The sequence below is a fragment of the Cygnus olor genome, chromosome 1 (genome assembly GCF_009769625.2).
Source record: "Cygnus olor isolate bCygOlo1 chromosome 1, bCygOlo1.pri.v2, whole genome shotgun sequence".
Taxonomy (NCBI): Eukaryota; Metazoa; Chordata; class Aves; order Anseriformes; family Anatidae; genus Cygnus; species Cygnus olor.
In genome coordinates, this window is record NC_049169.1 from 126,577,069 (window position 1) to 126,596,249 (window position 19,181).

The 19,181-nt window shown below is 41.4% G+C and overlaps 1 protein-coding gene across 3 annotated transcripts in view; it reads left to right on the forward strand.

The window, feature by feature from the left end:
• Nucleotides 1-262: 262 nt before the first annotated feature.
• RPS6KA3 (ribosomal protein S6 kinase A3) overlaps nucleotides 263-19,181 on the forward strand; it is a 73,742-nt gene continuing 54,823 nt past the window's right edge. The window contains exons 1-2 of one of the 3 annotated variants that reach the window (XM_040532090.1): nucleotides 263-624; nucleotides 13,009-13,065. In XM_040532090.1, the coding sequence (XP_040388024.1) occupies nucleotides 553-624; nucleotides 13,009-13,065 (129 nt within the window). In that variant the 5' untranslated portion in view covers nucleotides 263-552. Of the gene's footprint in view, nucleotides 625-1,089; nucleotides 1,398-13,008; nucleotides 13,066-19,181 lie in introns of those variants that run through there. The other 2 variants (XM_040532100.1, XM_040532109.1) reach the window with 2 other exon arrangements.

A 19,181-nucleotide genomic window follows, 5' to 3' on the forward strand; every position in this document is an offset into this window, starting at 1 on the left:
GCCCTGGAAGTTACGACTCGGCTTTAACCGCACTTAGCAGCGGGGAGGGCACAACCCTACGGGGCTGCTGCCTACAGAGGCAGGGCACAACCGAGCAGCGAGGCACGGACCTCGGGCAGCCCCAGCCCGGGTGCCTAACGGGTGGGGGACCCCGGGACCGACCCGGGCCTCCCGCAGGGCCGGGCACCGCCCCACCGGCGCCTCTCCCCCGGCACCTGCGGGCGCTGAGGGCCGGCGGGTGCCGCCCCGCGGCGGGGCGCGCAGGCGCCGCTGGGAGGGCAGGTAGGGGCCGGGCGCCATGTTGTGAGCGGAAGCCGTGCCCGGGCGGCTGGGCCGGGGGGAGGGCGGAAGCGCGGCCCCGCCTGGCGGCGGGGAGGGACGGAGGGACAGCGGCTGAGGGCACCGCTCGCCGCCGGAGCCGCCGCCGCCGCTACCGAGCCGCCGCCGACGGAGCGAGAGCCGGCCGGGGCGTCCCGCGCCCTGCCGTAGGGCTCGCCGCCCCCGGCCCGCGAGGAAGCGGAGCGCGGAGGCTGCGGGAGCGGCGCGGGGAAGATGCCCCTGGCTCAGCTGGCGGACCCCTGGCAGAAGATGGCTGTGGACAGCGCGGCCGAGAGCGGCGCGGAGGTACGGGGCGGGCGAAGGGGGGCTGCGAGGGGGGTCGGGGCGGGGGGAAAGTTGCGGGAGGGGCCGGGAGCCGGCCCGCGCTGCCCCCCTCCGGGGCTCGGGGCGCGCTCGGCGGCACCGGGCTGCTGCCGGCCCGCGCCCTCCCCTTCCGCCCCCTGTCCCGGCGGGGAGCGACCTGCGGCCGGCCCCGGCCCTTTTGTTCCACCGCAGGGGCTGGGAACGGCCCTAGGGGGTCGAGGGGGGCCGGGGTCTGCCCTCCCGGTCCCGTCCGTCCCCCCCCCCCCCCCCCCTCTCGGGGCCGGGGTGGTCGCCGCGGTTTGGCGAGCGAGCGGGATCCGTGCGCTCGGCGGCGGGTGCGGGGAGCGTCCCCGGCAGGCAGCGCCGTGCGGTTTCCTGCCGCTGCCCTGCCTCGCCGTGCGCTCCTGCCCTTGTTAGGCAGTGTGTGCTCGCCTCCTGCCCCGGGATCATGTGAGCCTGGAGACGGGATGCGCTCCGTCCGAGGCCGGGGGTGCCCGCGGTTCATTTCGCTTCTTTGTGCAGTATATGACCGTATCGGTCTGGAGCCGTGATAGCTGTGCTTGCTCTGCGATCCCCCGGTAGTCCCCGATGCGTGTGTGCTGGTTGACGAGGCTCCCACCTGAAAAGAAATAGCCTCCTCTGACAGTGCAGCTTCCACCTGAATCTGCTCCAGCTGACACACAGCCAGCCTGCTTCAAATGATGCCGAGCGTGAACCCTATGGACTCAGGCCAGCCCAGAGCAATTAGTCGCAAGGTTAGGACTTATTCCTTAGGTGAGTGGGGTAAAGAGGGAGGCCGATGTAAAGTTTCCACGGTATCAGAGGTATTTGTCCTTTTGGTGTTTGTCTTCCTTCTGCTCCAAGTGACCGCATCTCTGGGAGTCGAAAGAATCTGCAGTTCTCATCTGACAGACTGAGCCGTCCTTTAAGTTGTTGCCAGTTGCTGTAGCTGCCCTCACGGAGTTCTGAAGTGGTTAGGTGATTGCTCTTTTTTAAGGGAGAGCAACTACAGCAGTAGCATGGTGCTCGGGGGGAAGGTGGTAGGAGAGGTGTTTCTGAAAGCCTGCTTAGGCGAAGGGTTTAGAGGAAAGATCTTCACTGTTACTTCAGACATCCATACTTACTACCTGTGTTTGATGTAGTTAATAATGGTAGGCTATATATGCCAGAAAGACAGCAAAATACATTGCTCTATTTGAAATGTATATACACGCATGATCAATTACACTTTGTTACTTGCTTATTTAATATACTTCAGACATGATTTGTTCTTAAACTGCTGCCATGAACTTCTTGAGAAAAGTGTATTACCTCTTCCTAAATACATAAACACTTAAAAAATATTGACACGTGTCTACAGTAGTTTATAAGACACCTAAAAATTCTTCAGGACCACTAACAAAACGTGGGACAGCAACTGAACTGACAGGTTTGCACCATAATGTGTTAGTCTAGAATAAATGCTTAGCTCTTGAAAAGACCAGGCTGTACCTATAAAACTGTTTTAAAAGCAAAGCCTTCCCAAAGGGAAGAGTTAGGCTTAGAAAGGTTGCTTACTTGAAATTGTTTTTTTAAGAGGAGATGTTCCAGTGAAAATAGATGTCTGTCAAATACATAAACAAATGACCTAAATACATAACTTAGAATTTCAATTTACATGTGCTGTGTTTATCCATAGCGTAGCAGTATCATAATTACAGACCCTGTCCTGCAAGAGTGTCCTTGGGCAAAAATATTTTGTACATCCTCCTGGAACCTCATTGTGATTTTAGTCATAGTTTGATAGTAGTAATGCCTTTAGCCGTAATAGCAAGGTAGAGTTTCCGCTAACGTTTCAGATGTGCTGACACAGCTCTTGTAACACTGTTTTATCCACGTGGAATTATGAATTATTGAGCTTTAAAACTCAGCTCAGACACTTCCTTTGTCTTAACAACTCTCTGGAGTTTTATATTGGATTTTTTAAAAATTTGTTTCCCAGTGAAGCCCCGTATTCAGTTGTATGCTGCTACCACTGAGGGGGTGATTTGCCATGATATGTGGGCAAATTCAGTAGGAGGAATACAGTACCTTTAACTAGCATTAATTTTTCAGACAGCATAGTTAACCATCAACAGCTGTTGCAACTTAGGTGTACAGGATGGCAGATCTGTAAAACGTGGTCCTTCTGAAGATATAATGCAAACAGTTCTTTAGATAAGATAAGGATTTTAAGCTTTCAGAGCTCAGTTGCAGGATTTCTGTTTCAACAGTTACAAATAGTTTGGTGGTTTACATTGCATCTCTGACAGCATTTTCAATGTGTAAACTTATTGAACAATGTATTTTAAAGCTAGTATATTAAGTACTGTGGGATTTTTTTTAACTTTTCTTGTTTTAAATCAGAACACCTTGAAAGCCCATAGAATTATACTATCTTTTATTGACTCAGGGCTGACTCAAGATCTATAACAAGGACAGGTTTGTTTTTCATGGTGAAAATGTGCCTGTTTTTTCAAGCCATCTGCTTTCAAGCAAATTAAGTATTGATGATTTGAATTTGTATTTGGATGTCTGAATAACTAGCCTGAACCTCTGGTCTGTATTCCCAGCTATGCATATTAATGTCGACTGGAGGAGGATGAATATAGTTACAGCAGCCAAGTTTTGGACACCAGTATGTTGAAAGAGTTGGCCATGATAAGGAGATATCGTTTGCTAGGCATCCAGGGAAGCATTTGTGCCATCTATCTTTAGGAGTTTTAATTTAGGTGCTCTAAATTGGCTGTGGAGAAAGTTCAGTTTTTTCCGCTGCCCTCTATAGAAGATTTATCATCACCTATTTAGGTACCTAAATAGAAGGTGTGAATTCTCTTTCTCAGAAATCCTTGTTTTATTCTCTGTATCCAGAATTTTATGAACCTTACACAAGACAATAGGTGCGAGCATTTAGGGGTCAAGTTGCTGCTTAAAAGAATCCAGCGTGATGTAATTTTGGCTTTGTAATTCAGTTCTGATGTCAGTGTGACATTCTTGAAGTCGATGTATAGCTCTGGCGTGGAATCTGAAGTTCATCAAGTTTCTTGCCACGGAAGCCAAGCGATCTGCTGGTTGCGATCCCCTCTGTACACCCTGTGCTGGTGTGTGTAATCAGTGCTCGACTTGTGTTCCACCACAGCGAGGGGTGGATTTACAGTAACTTTTTGCGCAGTCCGAACAGACAAACAGCTGGAATGCTGAAGCAGGATCACCTAAAGGGGCTGGTCTGTGTGCATTTTGGAGGCCGTCTGTCATCTTTCCCTTACAGTAACAATTCTCAGCAGTGTCCTCACAGCACTCTGCTATCACTTCTGATACAGGGCTGTTGTCTATACAGTGGGTTCTGAGGTGTGGTGGTATTTTTTTTCAGATCTGTCAAGTGAAATTTTCTTATCATGTGTCAGAAGTGGCAAATGGCAATATAATTCTCATCTAAATAAGTAGTATACCCTGTATTCATCAAACTACTCTGATAGAGACGCAGATAAGTTGTTACATATATGTAAATACTGACTTGAAAAACATACTATCTGCATGAAAGATATTTAGGTTTTTTTTCAACCCTTCAGATCCTTAATGGCACGATTTTTACCTGTAGCATTTTTCAGTTTAGCAAATTACTGCTAAATGTGGTATGGTAGAGATTTCTTGCTGTTGGTTGGGTGGGACAGGAGGGGGCAGCTGCTTTGCTCAGCTTGGCTCAGCACCTTCACGCAGTGCTGCACATTGGTTTCCTCGTGGAAGCTTTGATTTCTCAAATTTTTCTCTAAGTTTTCCTAGGACATTGGCAGTTCTTAACTTGTAAGTGTTTTTTCCATTGTAGTACGTAGTATTTCTTGCCAGAGTTGGGCATTTAACACGCAGTAGATGGAAGCTGGCTGACGTGCTTGAAGGGTCATACTAATTGTAGTCCTTTTCCATTCAAAGTGCTTGACTTAGATTTACAGTGATACACAGACTAAGGTGGACATTTCATTACCTCTGCATATCAAAAAATATTAGCTTTATGAGTTGATTGATCCCGGGAACTGGCCAAGTTATCAACTTTAAGAACTCATGCAATATACTGATTTTATTATTAAGATATAATTCATTGCAGTATTTCAATAGTAAAACACTTAAGCAGTTCTTCAGGCAACAGCAAAACCTTGTGGCTGTTTGTTTCAATTGTAGTAACTTCTCGTGGGGAAATAATTTAACCAGTAAAACTGGAGAAGTTTCTCTTCAGGGAATTCTTATGTTTAGGCCAACTAAAGTGGTTAATTATTGCAAGTATTGTGCTAGATATTTGCATGCATGATGCCATGCTGCTTATTCTCCCCTTATACTCGGAAATAAAACAAAATGCCTCATCCATTGGAAGCTGGGGGGGGGAGTCCTGTTTAACAGATGGGAAAATGAGATTCAACATCTTAGTGACTCCGTCTAGCGTAATTCCTGGGGTCTGTTCTAGGTCTAGGAGATGAGCACTGGTTTCCAGGGACCCACTCCAGCGGCTCAACCACAAAGTTACTGCTAGCTGTTCTTATCAGTAACAGTTACCATATGCTCCCTTTGATGCAAGGAACCCCCTGTGGTATGCTTAATGCTCCACTTAACTCTTTTTGGAGGAAATGTTCTCTTTTTTTTTTTTTCTGAATTTGAGTGACACAATTGGATCGTGTAAGAAGTAGCATGTGTCTCCTAAATGACATTATTATCATCTCAGTCTGTTTTCCGACATAACTTTGAAAGTTCCAGGTCTTTTATTAACATTTAATTTCAAGCATTAACTCACTGGAACAGTTTGTGTTTACTATATGCAGAAGATGTGAGGCAATGGTATTTTGTCATGCTTTTAAGTGTCCAGCAAATCATAGCTTTGAAAAATGCTTTTTCTTCTTGAAGCCAAACTTGTTTGTCCTGAAGGCTCAAAAGTTAGTGGTTTCTTGATGTAATTAGATCACAATTAATATTATTTATGTTATTTCTTATGACTTGGTTGCCAAATTAGTTACTGTTAGAACTCAGACTCGCACATTATTTTTTTTCACTCACTGAGGAGTCTTCCTTCTCCTGTGTTCCAGCAGTCACCACATGCTCCACAGGCACCTTGGAAATCCATGATTTTAGGAAGTAGTGAAGTTGTTCCACATCTTAGTCTGTCTTTCTACTAGAGTCTATTAAAACGGCTAAGTGACAAAATGAGCAGAAATGGGTAACGCTTTCCCTGACATCAACTAAATTTCAACCTCTGTCATTAATCACAAGAGATTGTAAGAAGCCCACTGCTCCCCTTGGGAAGGAGCCAGGCCCGGCTCTGCAGCAGGCCGTGATGCAAAGCGTTTCTGCTTCCTGGTGTGGCTACAGACTGCAGTGGGACCATGTGCTGGAGGTGCTCGGGGCACTGGTAGCGCAACGGCTGCAGCAGGGAAGGGGTTCATGCTGTTTTCCTGTGTGTGGCAGTGGTCTGAATATATTGACGTCAGTGATTTTTGCCTGCTTATCTCTTCCTTTTTGAAGCAGATGAACAGATAATAGGCAGTGTGTATTTTACTAAGGCTGCTGAACCTCTGCATTAAGGGTAATAATTCGTCTCCCATGTAGGTAGGGAACTAAATGAAAATCACTCATCACTCTTTTCTTTCCTCTCCTGAGCAATCGAACATACATATTGTGGAGCTTGTTTTAGCTATAAAAAGCAGTTGGCCTGGACAAAGGTTTTATGATACTTACATGTTTGGCGTCTTGGATAATGCCGTGCAACTTGCCTGGCTTGAAGTTGAGTTAATTCAGGGAATTAAAGTCACTGAAAGTTGCAAACTCTTTTTTTAGTTTTCTTTTCTGACCTGGCTTGGCACAGGGCTGGCCAAATGCCAAGGGCAGTGTAGTAGGAAAGGGACTGCTTTTCTGTGGCAGCTAGGCCACAGTCATACTCAAGTCGTATTTGTACTCTGTACTTCTGAGTCATGAGATAAGTGGCACCATGAAGTAGGTAAAGTTCAGGTTAAAGTTGTCCAAGTATCATAACTTTAGGAAGTTGTTATTGGGCTCCGTACCCAAATAATATGTGTTAATGGCTTGTATCTGAGCTTGCTTGCCTACAGAAAGGCAAGTGTTGGATGTCCTGCCGCTGCTCCTAATGCTCAGCAAAATATGAGTCAACTCAGTCAATAAAGTTTATAGGGAATTATGTGGAATTAATGGAAGATGAAGTAGCAGAGTTTTATGTAAAGAAGTACTAGCAGTATTTTTTTCATAAAAATAAGCGCTTCCACCTTTTGTTTTTGTTTGATTTTTTTTCTGGAAATTAAAGGAGTTTTTTCAACTCCTTTGTACTATTTTTAACAGTATATGCAAAATATGTTGAATATATGCTATGAGACAACAGCTAAAGAAAATCTGAGATGATAGCTCACTGCTACTCACATAATTAGCCTTATTCAGGTTAGGATTAAGGTAAGTGCTTTGGATGTGTGTGGTTCCATAGCAGAGGAGTTAGGGCATGAGTCAATTCAGGTTCTATTAAGGCCCTAGATTTTAGTTAAGAACTAAAATTAATCTTCAGTAAGGAAGTTTTTACAATCTAAGGAGTTACACAAACATCTTGAGTGACGTTTTAGGAATAGCTGATCACGCCTTGGTGTGCTGAGATAGGTTGGATGACCTCTCAAGGTCCCCTCAGTCTATTTTCAACTATTTTTCTGTGGACCTAAGAATTTTTTCTCAGAGTTTCTAAGCATTGCTGCTTAGAATAGCAAGTTTAAGCATGTGCAGCTTGAAAGGCTTTTACCGAATATAGTTCCACACAGTGCCTTCTTTTACCAGCAGCAAATTTGTTCTGAATGTTTCAGAGGGAATACAGCATTTTGTGCTGCTTTGAAACAAGCCAGAAGCATTGTTACAGCTTTACTCAGGTCAGGGATTGCAGGGTTCTTGAACTGTATTTGTTAGTTGAGTCCCTTGAAAACACCAGAGAGCAAAAGGTCTCGGATCTGCATATGATCAGTGTTTTATTGGATAAATAATACAGAAAATAGATTTAGAAATATTTATTTTTGGTATCTTAAACTTAGTTTTCAGAAGATTTAAAGGAAATGAAAAGTTTTCATTAAATTCTGTAACTGGTGAAAAGTTGTTGGGTACGTTTGAAAGTTTTGGTAGGTGAAAACTAGGAATTACCTGGGAGAATCTTCAGACATTCAGGTAACTTATCTAAATTCTCCTTCCAAAGCATAATTAAGTTATCACCTACGTCACATACTAGCCTTTTATAGTTTCTAACTACTGATTTTTACATGGTGTGATTCAGACCTCTTATCTTGTCTGCTTATTTACGCACTTGAAATGTCATCCTGCATTGATTTACAGTTCGTAATTCTTTATTTGTCCACTTGTAAACTCTAAGACTATAGCACTTTTGTTTTACAATATCTTAATTAGTGTGTATAGTTCTGCTAAAAGGTACCAATTACATGGAATATTCAGTAGTAATATAATATACCGAAGTCCGCTAGTAGACGACTGGTTATTGACTTATATGCTCAAGCCCAATATTAATCATTAGGGAATACTAAGATTAATGGAAGAAAAATTATACCAAAAGCAATAATTACTGTTATTTTCATAAGGGTATTTAAAACAACTGACAAATGTAGTTGGGTGGAAAAAGTTAAAATGTTTGGCAGAGAGGCTACTTAAGCATCCTAAAATAATCTAGCGATAGTCTAAACACAGAACAGAGATGTTCTGGGGGAGGAAGAGTGTGGTGTCTAATATTCAACAAGCTTCGTGGTCAAACACACATTCTTCAGGAAAAAAAAAATCTATCAAAACTGTATGAAAAAACATCCAGATCAGTGAAGTCCGTATTAACAGAACTTAGATTTGCAAGGGCAATGTAAGAATGGAGATACCAAACTAATCTATAAACTTTAAGTGTATACTATCTGTAACAATACTAATGAAAATAATGGGAAAAATAGGAGAAGTCAGCACTACAGGACACACAAGTGTTTTGTCTACTTAATATTTCAGCTAATGATTTAGATACTTGTAAAGAACTGTGTAGTGGGAATGGTGGGTACCTAACATTATTATTAAATAAGGTATTCTTTACTAAATTGCAAACGCCAAATTGCAGTTCGAGATGCTCTTTCAGGTATTTTACGTACAAGATTACACACACGGATCCAGTGCCAATCAGTTGAATGTGCTGGTTTTATTGTGCAGATGCCCAAGTTTGTACTATTGCAAACTTGATTATAACTAAAAGAAAAATTACAAGTGACATTAGGATGGTTGATCAAGATGTAGTGTAGAGTGCAGGCTATCCCATGCTTCACAAAAGTGTTTAATTGATTGTGAGCTAGGTGTGGACTGCATTTCTGGATGTACTCACTTATTACAAAGGGTTTAGTATGGTTATATCTTCTCAATATCAGTCCCCAAACCTATGCCACCACTTGTTGCCTCTACATGTCTTCCAGCCTTCCAGTGCAGTTATTTATGGGCATGTGTTACAGGTCAAGAGTAAAATGGTCTGAATTTAACAAAACAACAACAACAACAACAAAGGCCATTAAACTGCTTACTTGCCCTGCAAAGTCAGGTGTAAGAATTTTGGTTTCAAACCTGTAGCCTTTGATTGTTAGAAATATTGAAGGTTGACTGCCTGCCTTGTAGTTGATTGACTGTTGTGTCAGGGGTTTTGCAAGCTCACGTGGCTGACGTTCATACGCCAGCTGGCTGATGCAGGTTCTCTAAGGATTGTCTGCTTTATGCCTGGTCAGGGAAACTGCAGGATCTCCTTTGTGCTCCTGTCTATGTGCCTTCAGGAAAATTGCTGGAACCTAACTGTGTTTAAGTATTCAGTTCTACCAACTTAATGAAATGTGGCAACAGGTTTAAAAGCTTTGGGGAATGAAATTTACCTCCAACAACATGGCTGTTTCCACTGGAAGTTAGAGTAGGAAATTGCACTTTGGTGGACTGGATAGCATTTTGTAGATTACCTTTATAAGGGGTGTGTGCCCTCATTTCAGTGGTATAATTTGATTGCTGACATGTTTAGGGAAGCTTTTTGTAGACCTTTTATATTGTTTTTATTATAGTTCTCTTGTGCTGTCATCTGAAATACGTAGTACTCACTGCTTTTGGAGTTAGGGTACTGGAAATAACCAGATATTTGGTCTATTCTGCTTGCTTGGCATCCCTGCTACAGCAACGGTGCAGCTGAAGAATAATCAAGGTCTAGAGTCTTTTGAAATAAATCCATCTGTGCATGGAAAAGATGCATTCAGCCTTCTCTTATTCTATATTCTTCAGACTATTATATCTAGTCCCAGTCTGTTATCTCATTGAGACGTGTCCTTGGCTCTAATTAAATACTAGAGCAAGTTTAGCCTAGCAAGAGGGAACTTATTTCATTCGCTCACCTCTTAAGCATGCTGCTGATTTCATTCCTCACAGTGGTTTAAATATTGTCACTTCCAATGTGAACTTCTTGGCCTTACATCTTAACTCTTAAGAAATACAGTACAGTTTGTGGACCTTCTGAATACACAGCTGCTTTCTATTTAGTAGTATCTCAACTAACAACAACAAACCATAAATCACATATACATATTCTTCTTTACCTTACATGGCTCAGGCTGTTCCAGGCAAAACTGGTTCTACCATCCAGTGATTCCTTAGCATAATCATTGTTTGGGGAGACTTATTTAAAAAGATCTTGCTAATCTGGTGATCTGGCTCAGACACGGCTGCATGGCATACATGCTGACTTCTTGAGTTTGTTTGTACTGCCAGCAAGTGTGTTTGGAATCCATTTATTGAATTAATGTGAAAAGTAACTGAAAGCAATGCACGATTAGACCGGAAAACCAGATTGTAAAACCCAGTTCATTTGTGATGCAAAAACTTTCTGCTTTTTGTTTCTTGCGGTAGACTGATGTTGAAGTCAGTGGGGTTAAAGATTAGAGCTGTCTCAAAAAGCAGTTGATCTCAATTTTTTTGTCTTCAAAGAGAGGTTTGTCTCAAGTTTCTGATGGTGTTCCACTTTCAACTATTTTATAGTTGCCTTAAAATAGTAAAAGTGAGATCTTAAGGCTTACGGTTTAGTGAAGTCTTAACCTGCAGTTAATGTACATTATTTTTCAGTGGAACGATTGTTGTAGCAGAAGTCACTATTTCTGCATGTGGAGTCAGTTTAGAGCAGATGGCTTTGATACACAAGTTGCCCTAGTTTAGGCCCCCGAGTTTAGCCATCATTAGTTGTCAGGACATTATAAACTCCTCCTTTCAGGCTGAAGTCAATTGTCTTGTTCTGCTGTTTTTCTGCTCATTTTTTCCTATTGACAAGATCCTCTGGAAGCTATCTTGTGGCATGAATAGAGCATGGAGATACGTAGCTAAAATGCAAATGCTAATTTAACTTTAATGTATGCCATAGATTTGAGAAAAGGGAAAGTCTGTGACTTGATAGAAATGGCATATGTATAAACAATTATGCTTCCTTGTAAACAAGCTTTATTGAAAACACTCATTCCTGTAACTTAGATAAGCTGGTATTTTTATGGTCTTCTGTTCGATAATTTCAAATTTTTGTGTGTCTTAAGGAAGAATAATACAATCTCTGCAATCTATACTCTAAGCAGAAGATATTACAGAGAGGGAAGCTTAGGCTTTTTGGAACATTGTCTTAGCAAATAACCCCTAACTGTACAATTTGAAGGTATAATGCTGACTGTTCTTAACTGAGAATTTAATAAAAATTGTATTTTCCTCTGTAGTAACCTGTGAAAGTAACCAGTAACCTCTGTAGTAACATGTGAAGCCGTTTCTTACTACTTCCTTCCTTCATGGAAATATGGTGTCTAACCAGAAGTCTCTAATATCTTCCTGAAGTCAGTTCAGGTGAGAAAATGACAGTGTTATCATGTGAGCTCAGCACTGGAGACAGAATCAGCTGGGCCCTCTTCTTTCCTCCCATTAAAAGAAAAAAAAAAGAAAAGCCTGTGATATATTTGGGCAATCCATAACTCTCATAACCTAGCTTTATCCAGTTGTATCTTTTAGCAAAAAATGCACAGGGAAAAACTTGGTAGGAAGCTGCTAATCATCTGAGGTGGAACATTTGGTGTATTTGGCATATCTGGAAACTATAGTTCATAAGTTGCTGAGGTTTAATCTGTCTTTTCATAGAAAATATTCTCCTCCAGCCACTTGCAAGCCAGAAGACTGTGTTGATCAGAAGTTGTTACAGAAGAACACAAGGAAGGTTCCACCCAAGAAGTCTGTTGAAAAACGGAACTGTGGGAAGGAACTTGCAGGACGAAACTCAAATCTCTGAACCCTGCTTAGCAGCTTTTCTTAGCTTTCTGGCATCTAGAAAATATGTATCCATGTAACTTTATTTTCAGTAGATAAAGTTCTGTGAAAATAGATTAATTAGGCCTTGTGTTCTCTAGGAAAACAATGCAAAAATGGAAAAAACTTTGCTTCTGCCGGTACTGGAGGACACAGCTATTTGGAGTACTTTTTTTCATTTTTTTCAAAAAGCACGTTAAATTTTGTAAAACTTTAAGAGCAAGCAAAGAGTTAAAGCCCCAGGTGATATCCTTTACCACACCTTAGGAAACACATTTTTCCTTACAGCTTGCTAATATACATATCACTCTAAGTCTTTCTGGGAAAAAAATGCCACTTAGAGATTCCCCAAGTTATAGTAACCACTGTCAAGGAAAAGAAAGCATTTGTTAACCAAGAAGGCATTTAGGCTTTTTTTTTTTTTTTAAATCTGTATGACTAAATTTCACATTTGAAAGCTTTTTAGAATGGTCTTTAGGAATGTACTAAAAGTAGTAAGTGGACCATTTTGTTAGCCAGCAACTGTAAGCATTTGTAGTTTTTTTATAAGTATATAGTGTAGTTATAAATGTTCTTGTAGTACTCATGGCAGAGTAAGGACTGACTCTTGTGTGACAACACACTGGTCTAAAAAAGAACCTGTTTATCTGTTCTTTGATGTGGCTTTTTGCTGCTCAGTCTCTATTGGATATTTTTTTTAAGAGGTTGTAGTAATAGAAAATAATCTCTAGCTTTGTAGTAGTAAGACTTAAAATGCCAAGCTGTTTTACGTTTCTTACTGTGACTTCATCCAATTTGATCATACATGAGGATCAGAGTGGCATGGCACCATGTGTCAGCCATAGGCAGCCTTTTGTGCCCACTTCCAATGATTTTTTTTGTTTTGTTTGACAATATGCTCTTGATTCTATAGAGTATGCCACATATGCCCATCAGCAATGTGTATTTCTGTAGCTGGATTCAGCATCTCTAGTAACTTGCTGTGTCTGTTTTTTACAGAATGGACAGCAAATTGTGGATGAACCTATGGGAGAAGATGATATCAACCCACAAACTGTGAGTAAAAGATGGTTGTAATAAAGATAGTACTGTATTATGGCACACTGGTATCACAGTTTGCAGGCAGGTTGCCAATAAAGCTGTGTTGTTTAGGCTTACTTGCCACGAAGCTTACTTAAGCCAATTTAGGATCCTGATACTTTTCAGAGTTCTTTCTCACTGGCTCTTGTCTGATGTGGTATCCTACTGTTTGTTCTGATGAACTTTCATGCTTTCCATACTATTTTTAGTATGAGGTAGGCTTTCCTGTGGAAAGCACAAAGCTGAATATGGTAGAAATTATAATTGGACTGGGGAGTGAGAAGTCTTGATAGTAAAATGTGGCTACGTAGAGCATTCCTGAACAAGGAGGGAGGTTGAGCTCCTCTGTTCTTATCCTTGCAAACCTTAAAACTGGTAGTTCGTTTTTTTTATTGTTCACTTTTTCCTAGTGCCAGTGAGCAAAGCACTTCCGTTGCCTTCTGTTAGTCTCATCAGCGCATAGGTGAAAATATTTTACATCTGTGAGTTCCAGAGTGTGCTTTATTAATAGTTAAGATTTCAGTTGTGGTCATGTCACAACAAATGATTCTCTCATGGTTAAATTCCACACAGATTCCATTGCAGATACATGTGTGCTTACTGTATGAAATCTGATTCTTTCAGAGTGACAGCCTATACCATAGCTTTTTCCCTTCTAGTTTGGTATGTAAGGTGTACAGCAGCTCTCGCCTTTGTTTTTTCTGTACTGTTGGGAGATTTTTTGGCAGTGTTTGTCTATGTTGTTTCATTGTTAGTGTTGGTCATTTCTTATTTTCTTTCTTGACCTGTGTGAAACTAGAATATTTGCTTAATCTGGAAGATTTTCTGTGTCCTTTCTACGTGGATTATTAGGATTATACTAAACCAAGACATTAAATTTTAGGTCTTCTTCCTGTGTTTCCAGCTGAAAAGTTTAGATATGTCTCTCTGGAGTGTATTCAAGAATAGCAAAGCTAGTCAATTGAAGCACAGTGGTTTCTTAATTCTTTTCTTTGTGGGTTCCAGTTTTGCTCTTTTGATGCTATTTTGGCTAGTTGATATAGAAAAGAACTTCTGTTTATTGGTTCAGAGCTAACAAATCTGAAGGGATCCAGAAAAGTTTGTATGGAGATACTTGAAGATGAAGGCTGTAGGTGTCAGTTTAGCTGGTGACTTAAGACCATTCTCTCTCTGAGTTGCTCAATTCTGAAACACGCTTAGTAGAAACTTTCATAGTGGAAGAATAGCCAAAGGCTAAGGCTGAACTATTAATACAGATCTCACGTGTTTGCTGTAAATCAATCTGAAGAGTAAACAGAGTGCCTTGAACTAATACGTTGTGAAGTACGTACAGAAACAAAGTGGTCCTTCTGAGTTTGAACTGGCAGGTGAACACAAAAAGAAGTATCTATCCTTTTTCTTTCTTCCCCATAACTTTTTTTTCATTTCAGTTATCCATAAATTATAAAAGCCTGTACCTCAGTCCTCCTTGCTTTCCGGTTTCAGTAGTCTTTCAAGGGAAGACCCAGAGTGAAGAAGGACTGTGAAGCTGCAGTTTCTTTTGCTCTTGTTATTGAGAGGCATTAATCAGATATTTTTAACCCAGGCTTCTTGAACATAGGGCTGGCTGCTAAAGATCACAGTCCAGAAGGTTCATACATAATCTGCAGAAGGTCCTTATCTTCATATCAAACTTGCAGTTCACAAAATCTTGTGATGTGGAGATATGAGTGACTTCAAGTTTCTTCATGCAATCCCTGTGACTTTCTCAGCTATGAAGGCAACTTTAGTATTTATCTGGAGTTTTGCGTCAGACAGCACTAGCTGACTGTTAGACTTGGTGATAAAAGGGCCTTGCTGATAAAACACAATTTTTGGAACTCCAGATATGGTTGAAGTATCACAGAATCACAGAAAGGCCTGGGTTGGAAGGGACCTTAAAGATCATCTAGTTCCAACCCCCCTGCCATGGGCAGGGACACCTCCCACCAGACCAGGTTGCTTAAGGCCCCATCCAGCCTGGCCTTGAACACCTCCAGGGATGGGGCATCCACAGCTTCTCTGGGCAACCTGTGCCAGGGCCTTACCACCCTCACAGTGAAGAATTTCTTCCTTATATCCAATCTAAATCCATCCACTTTCAGTTTAAAGTCGTTACTCCTTGTCCTACCCCTACGCCTCCCAAAAAAAGAGTCCCTCCCAACTTCCCTGTATAGGCCCCCTTTAGGCGCTGGAAGGCCTCTATCAGGTCCCAGTGGAGCCTTCACTTCTCCAGGCTGAACAACCCCAACTTCCGCAGCCCGTCCTCATAGGAGAGGAAGTAGAATATATTGGAGTTCATATGCTGATACTGTACATTGTGCAGACCTCAGCTTGTGATAGATGGTCAAAGCTCTTTCCATTTATGCAAATGGATATAATTACAACCCACATAGCAGCTTACGTTTCTGCTGATGTTGTGGGCAGAGCCATTTTAGATAATCAGTGAGTTGTCTTTTCTTTTCCATGCTTGTCTTTAAACATAGCAGTAGTAGATGTAGCTCTTAAGCTGATGTGAAAAGTCAGAGATTGAAAGCCTGTGCTATGTAACCACTTTTGATTCCTCCTCACAGCATGCAGGGCTCCTGTGTCTTTAACACAGTGTGAAGAAACAAAGGATGTGCTTACAGGTGACTCGGAAGTAGTGCAGTGTTAGAGTTGAAGGAATATAATACAATATAATAAGGCAACAGCAAAAGGGGATCATTTGTTCTACGTATTCTGCATAATGTAGACTATAGTGCTTACTTGAATTCTTTTTTGATCTAGAATATTTCTTTTGGCGAAAGTGTTCAGTTTTAGTTGAAATCTTAGTAACAGTGATTAATGAGCTCAAATACTCATTGATATATTCTGACTATTGCCATTGCTTGATAACATTTTATTTATTTATTTTTATTTGTTTTTATTAACGTCACCTTTTACCTATGAGCTTTTTGATACATGTTTATCTGCTAAAATGATATTTTCTGTAGTATTATATTGGGTTTACATAACAAGGTTTTAGTAGTGGAGGGGGTGGCCTCTCTTGAGAAGAGACTGGGGGTTATCCCCATGCTAGATAACCGGTTCCAAAACACAACCGCCGCTGGTTACTGCTGGGCCCATCGGTGATTCTCATGGTGCCTCTGTGATGACATATTTATGGAAGGGTTAAAAAAATGTTGAGCAGCAGTTGTGAGAGAGGAGTGAGGAAAAATGTGAAAAACAACCCTTGCAGACACAAAGGTCAGTGAAGAAGGAAGGGGAAGAGGCGCTCGAGGTGTCAGAGCAGAGATCCCCTAGCAGTCCATGGAGAAGACTGTGATAAAGCCCATGGTGAAGCTGCCCATGGAGGACTGTGTTGGAGCAGGTACCGCACTGCAGGCCATGGAGGACCCTGCAGCGAAGCAGGTAGATATGCCCTGGAGGAAGCTGCAGCCATGCAGAAACAGGCTCCTGGCAAGAATTGCAGCCCATGGAGAGGAGCCTATGGCTGTAGTAGGAGGTCTGGCAGGAGCCGTGGCCTGTGGGATGCCCATGCTGGAGCAGTCTGTTCCTGAAGGTCTGCATCCCCTGGAAAAGACCTTGGGGCAGTCAGTATTTCATGGTAGGGATCCCACAGTGGAGCAGGAGAGAAGTGTGAGGAAGGAGCAGCAAAGACAAAGTGTTGGGAACTGACCCCAACCCCCATTCCCAACCCCTTGTGCCGTTCAGGGGTCACAGGGAAGAAGGATGTGGAAGAGTAAGGAATAAAGGAGTGAAGTTAAGCCTGGAAGGAAGGTGTTTTTAGTTTTGTCTTTTTCTTGTTATCCTACTCTATTTTTAATTGGCAATAAATTGATCTTCCCCCAGCAGTCTGTTTTGCCCATGACAGTGAATGGTAGACGATCTCCCTGCCTTTATCTCAACCCACAAGATTTTGTACATCTTATTTTCTTCCTCTGTCCCATTGATAAGGGGGAGCAAGAGCATGACTTGGTGGGCATCTGGCAGCCAGTCAAGGTTAGCCCACCACAATTATCAGATTTCTCTTTCAAGGTTTTATAACTGTGGGATTACTTACAGGTGATTTCCTGTACTTTCTTCAGACATTTCCAAACCCTTACTTTTGAGGGAGGGAGCTACCTATTTCACCATGATTGCAGCCATTAAAAAAAAAATCTCTAATATTCTTTCTATGATGCTTGGGCTGTTTGATTGTTTTAGCATTTTAATCCTTCAGACTAGTATTTTAGTTTTTTGTGTTTTTTCATTTATTGCTAGGTTGTGGTGAATAAAGCCAAATTGTTTTAAATCACTGCTGACTTTTTTTTGGGGGGGGGGGGGAGTAGGTTTTTGACTCCCTAAAAAAATACTACAGCTGCTTAGTTACAGCTGGAAGCTAGTCTTTGACTGTTGGCTATTAAAATACTACCTCAGTTGAGATGCAGTAGATTTCTTTGTGATTCATGTCTGTTTCGGTATAAAATAAAGACTAATTTTAAATTGCCACTGAAACTCATTTAAATTCTTCTGTTTAACCTTGTGTTGAAAAGGGCTTCTTTGTTTACTGACAATCCATGAAATTTCTCTGCTGTAACTTGAGGACAGTAGCATGAATGGGCCTAGCATGTGTAGACTCTTGTACATCAGGTCAGAAGACAATATTCTCACAGTTGTGTAATGTATGCACATTCAGGATAGAGAGTTGCCACAGCTCTGTGTAGAGAGAAGAGGGTGAAAGCTTGAAATAATGCGTCCTTTTGCAGTGTTAATGTTTGGATAGTATGCTGATAATGCAAATTGGATAAGAAGTTTAAAACAAATTTAAAAGCCTAATGCAATTTAGTCTGCATAGGAAGTCTCCCTAGTATCGTGCATATCAAAAGATAAGTTTCACATTGTTAGATCCCTGTTCTTTCGCCCAAAAGTGAAGGTAATGGACAGGAGAGTCTGAGTTGCACAGATTTGTTTCAAACTCAGTGGTTTGTTGTAAGAAAAGCAGGAGATTTAAGGGTACATACCTGTTTCTGAGGAGTCCAAGATGCTGTATAGTTCAGCGTTGTTCCTCTTAAAAGAGGAATCGTTCAATATTCTAGTTTTATTACAATTAATATGCTGGTTATATCTAGCTTCATAACTTAAGTCAACATTTAGTATCTGATGAATGTCATAAATAACCTGGGTCCAGCAGGAAATAAATGTAAGAACAAATACACTGGCTGAAGTTTGACCTGATGTGAAAGCTTAAGTGAAGATTACTGAAAAAGGGAAGCAATTTAAAGCCTTTTATTTGCTACCTTTCTCACTCTTGTGCTATCTACTGTTGTTTTCTTTACTGCTGTGTCCATAGAGATCGAGTTAATTAACTGAGCACATGAAATGTTTTGAGTTCTCAAAATCACGATGCACACTTTGCTTCTCTTTTTAATCTAGGTTCAATTTGGTTGTTAAAGCAGCAGTAAAACTGGTGAGTTATCATAGCACTCTGCTAGCTTAAGCACAATATTAAAAATACAAGAATACTAGGTTCCAAGAATTTGTGAAAGGTGCTTTTTAATAATGCTTTGTAAGCTGCAGGAAAAGCTGACATACGTTTCTGTTCGGTAGCCTACAGGGACTGAAGGTTACTGTTTGTTTGTTTTTTAGTACAGGCCAGAGTGGAAATAATTCAGGCACAAGCAACTGGGATGAAAAAGTAAATGCTGTCTCCAGTGGGGGTGGTTGGGGAGTATTGTTACACTTTTTGTATGTTTTGGTATAACTTTAAGCAAAACCCTACTTTTAAATAAGTAGAATGTAAACATATGTAGAATTAAATAGAAGTGAAACATGAAACAATGTATTAAAACATGCTGATCTGGATGATGGAAAACTAAATCTTGGTGGCTTTCATCCACTTACTAAAAACATGTAACCAAAATAACTAGGACTGTAGTCAACAGGTAATGTAAGCTAGGCTTGTAAAGAAAAGTCAGTGGTTAATGTCTGTTTTTCTCAATAGAATTGAAAACTGTTTGCAGTCAGGAGGTATGCAAGTGGTGAGCTTTGTCTTGCCTATCAGTGTTTTATTAGAAGAGGTTATGAGGAAAACATGATCTTAGAAAAAAGAT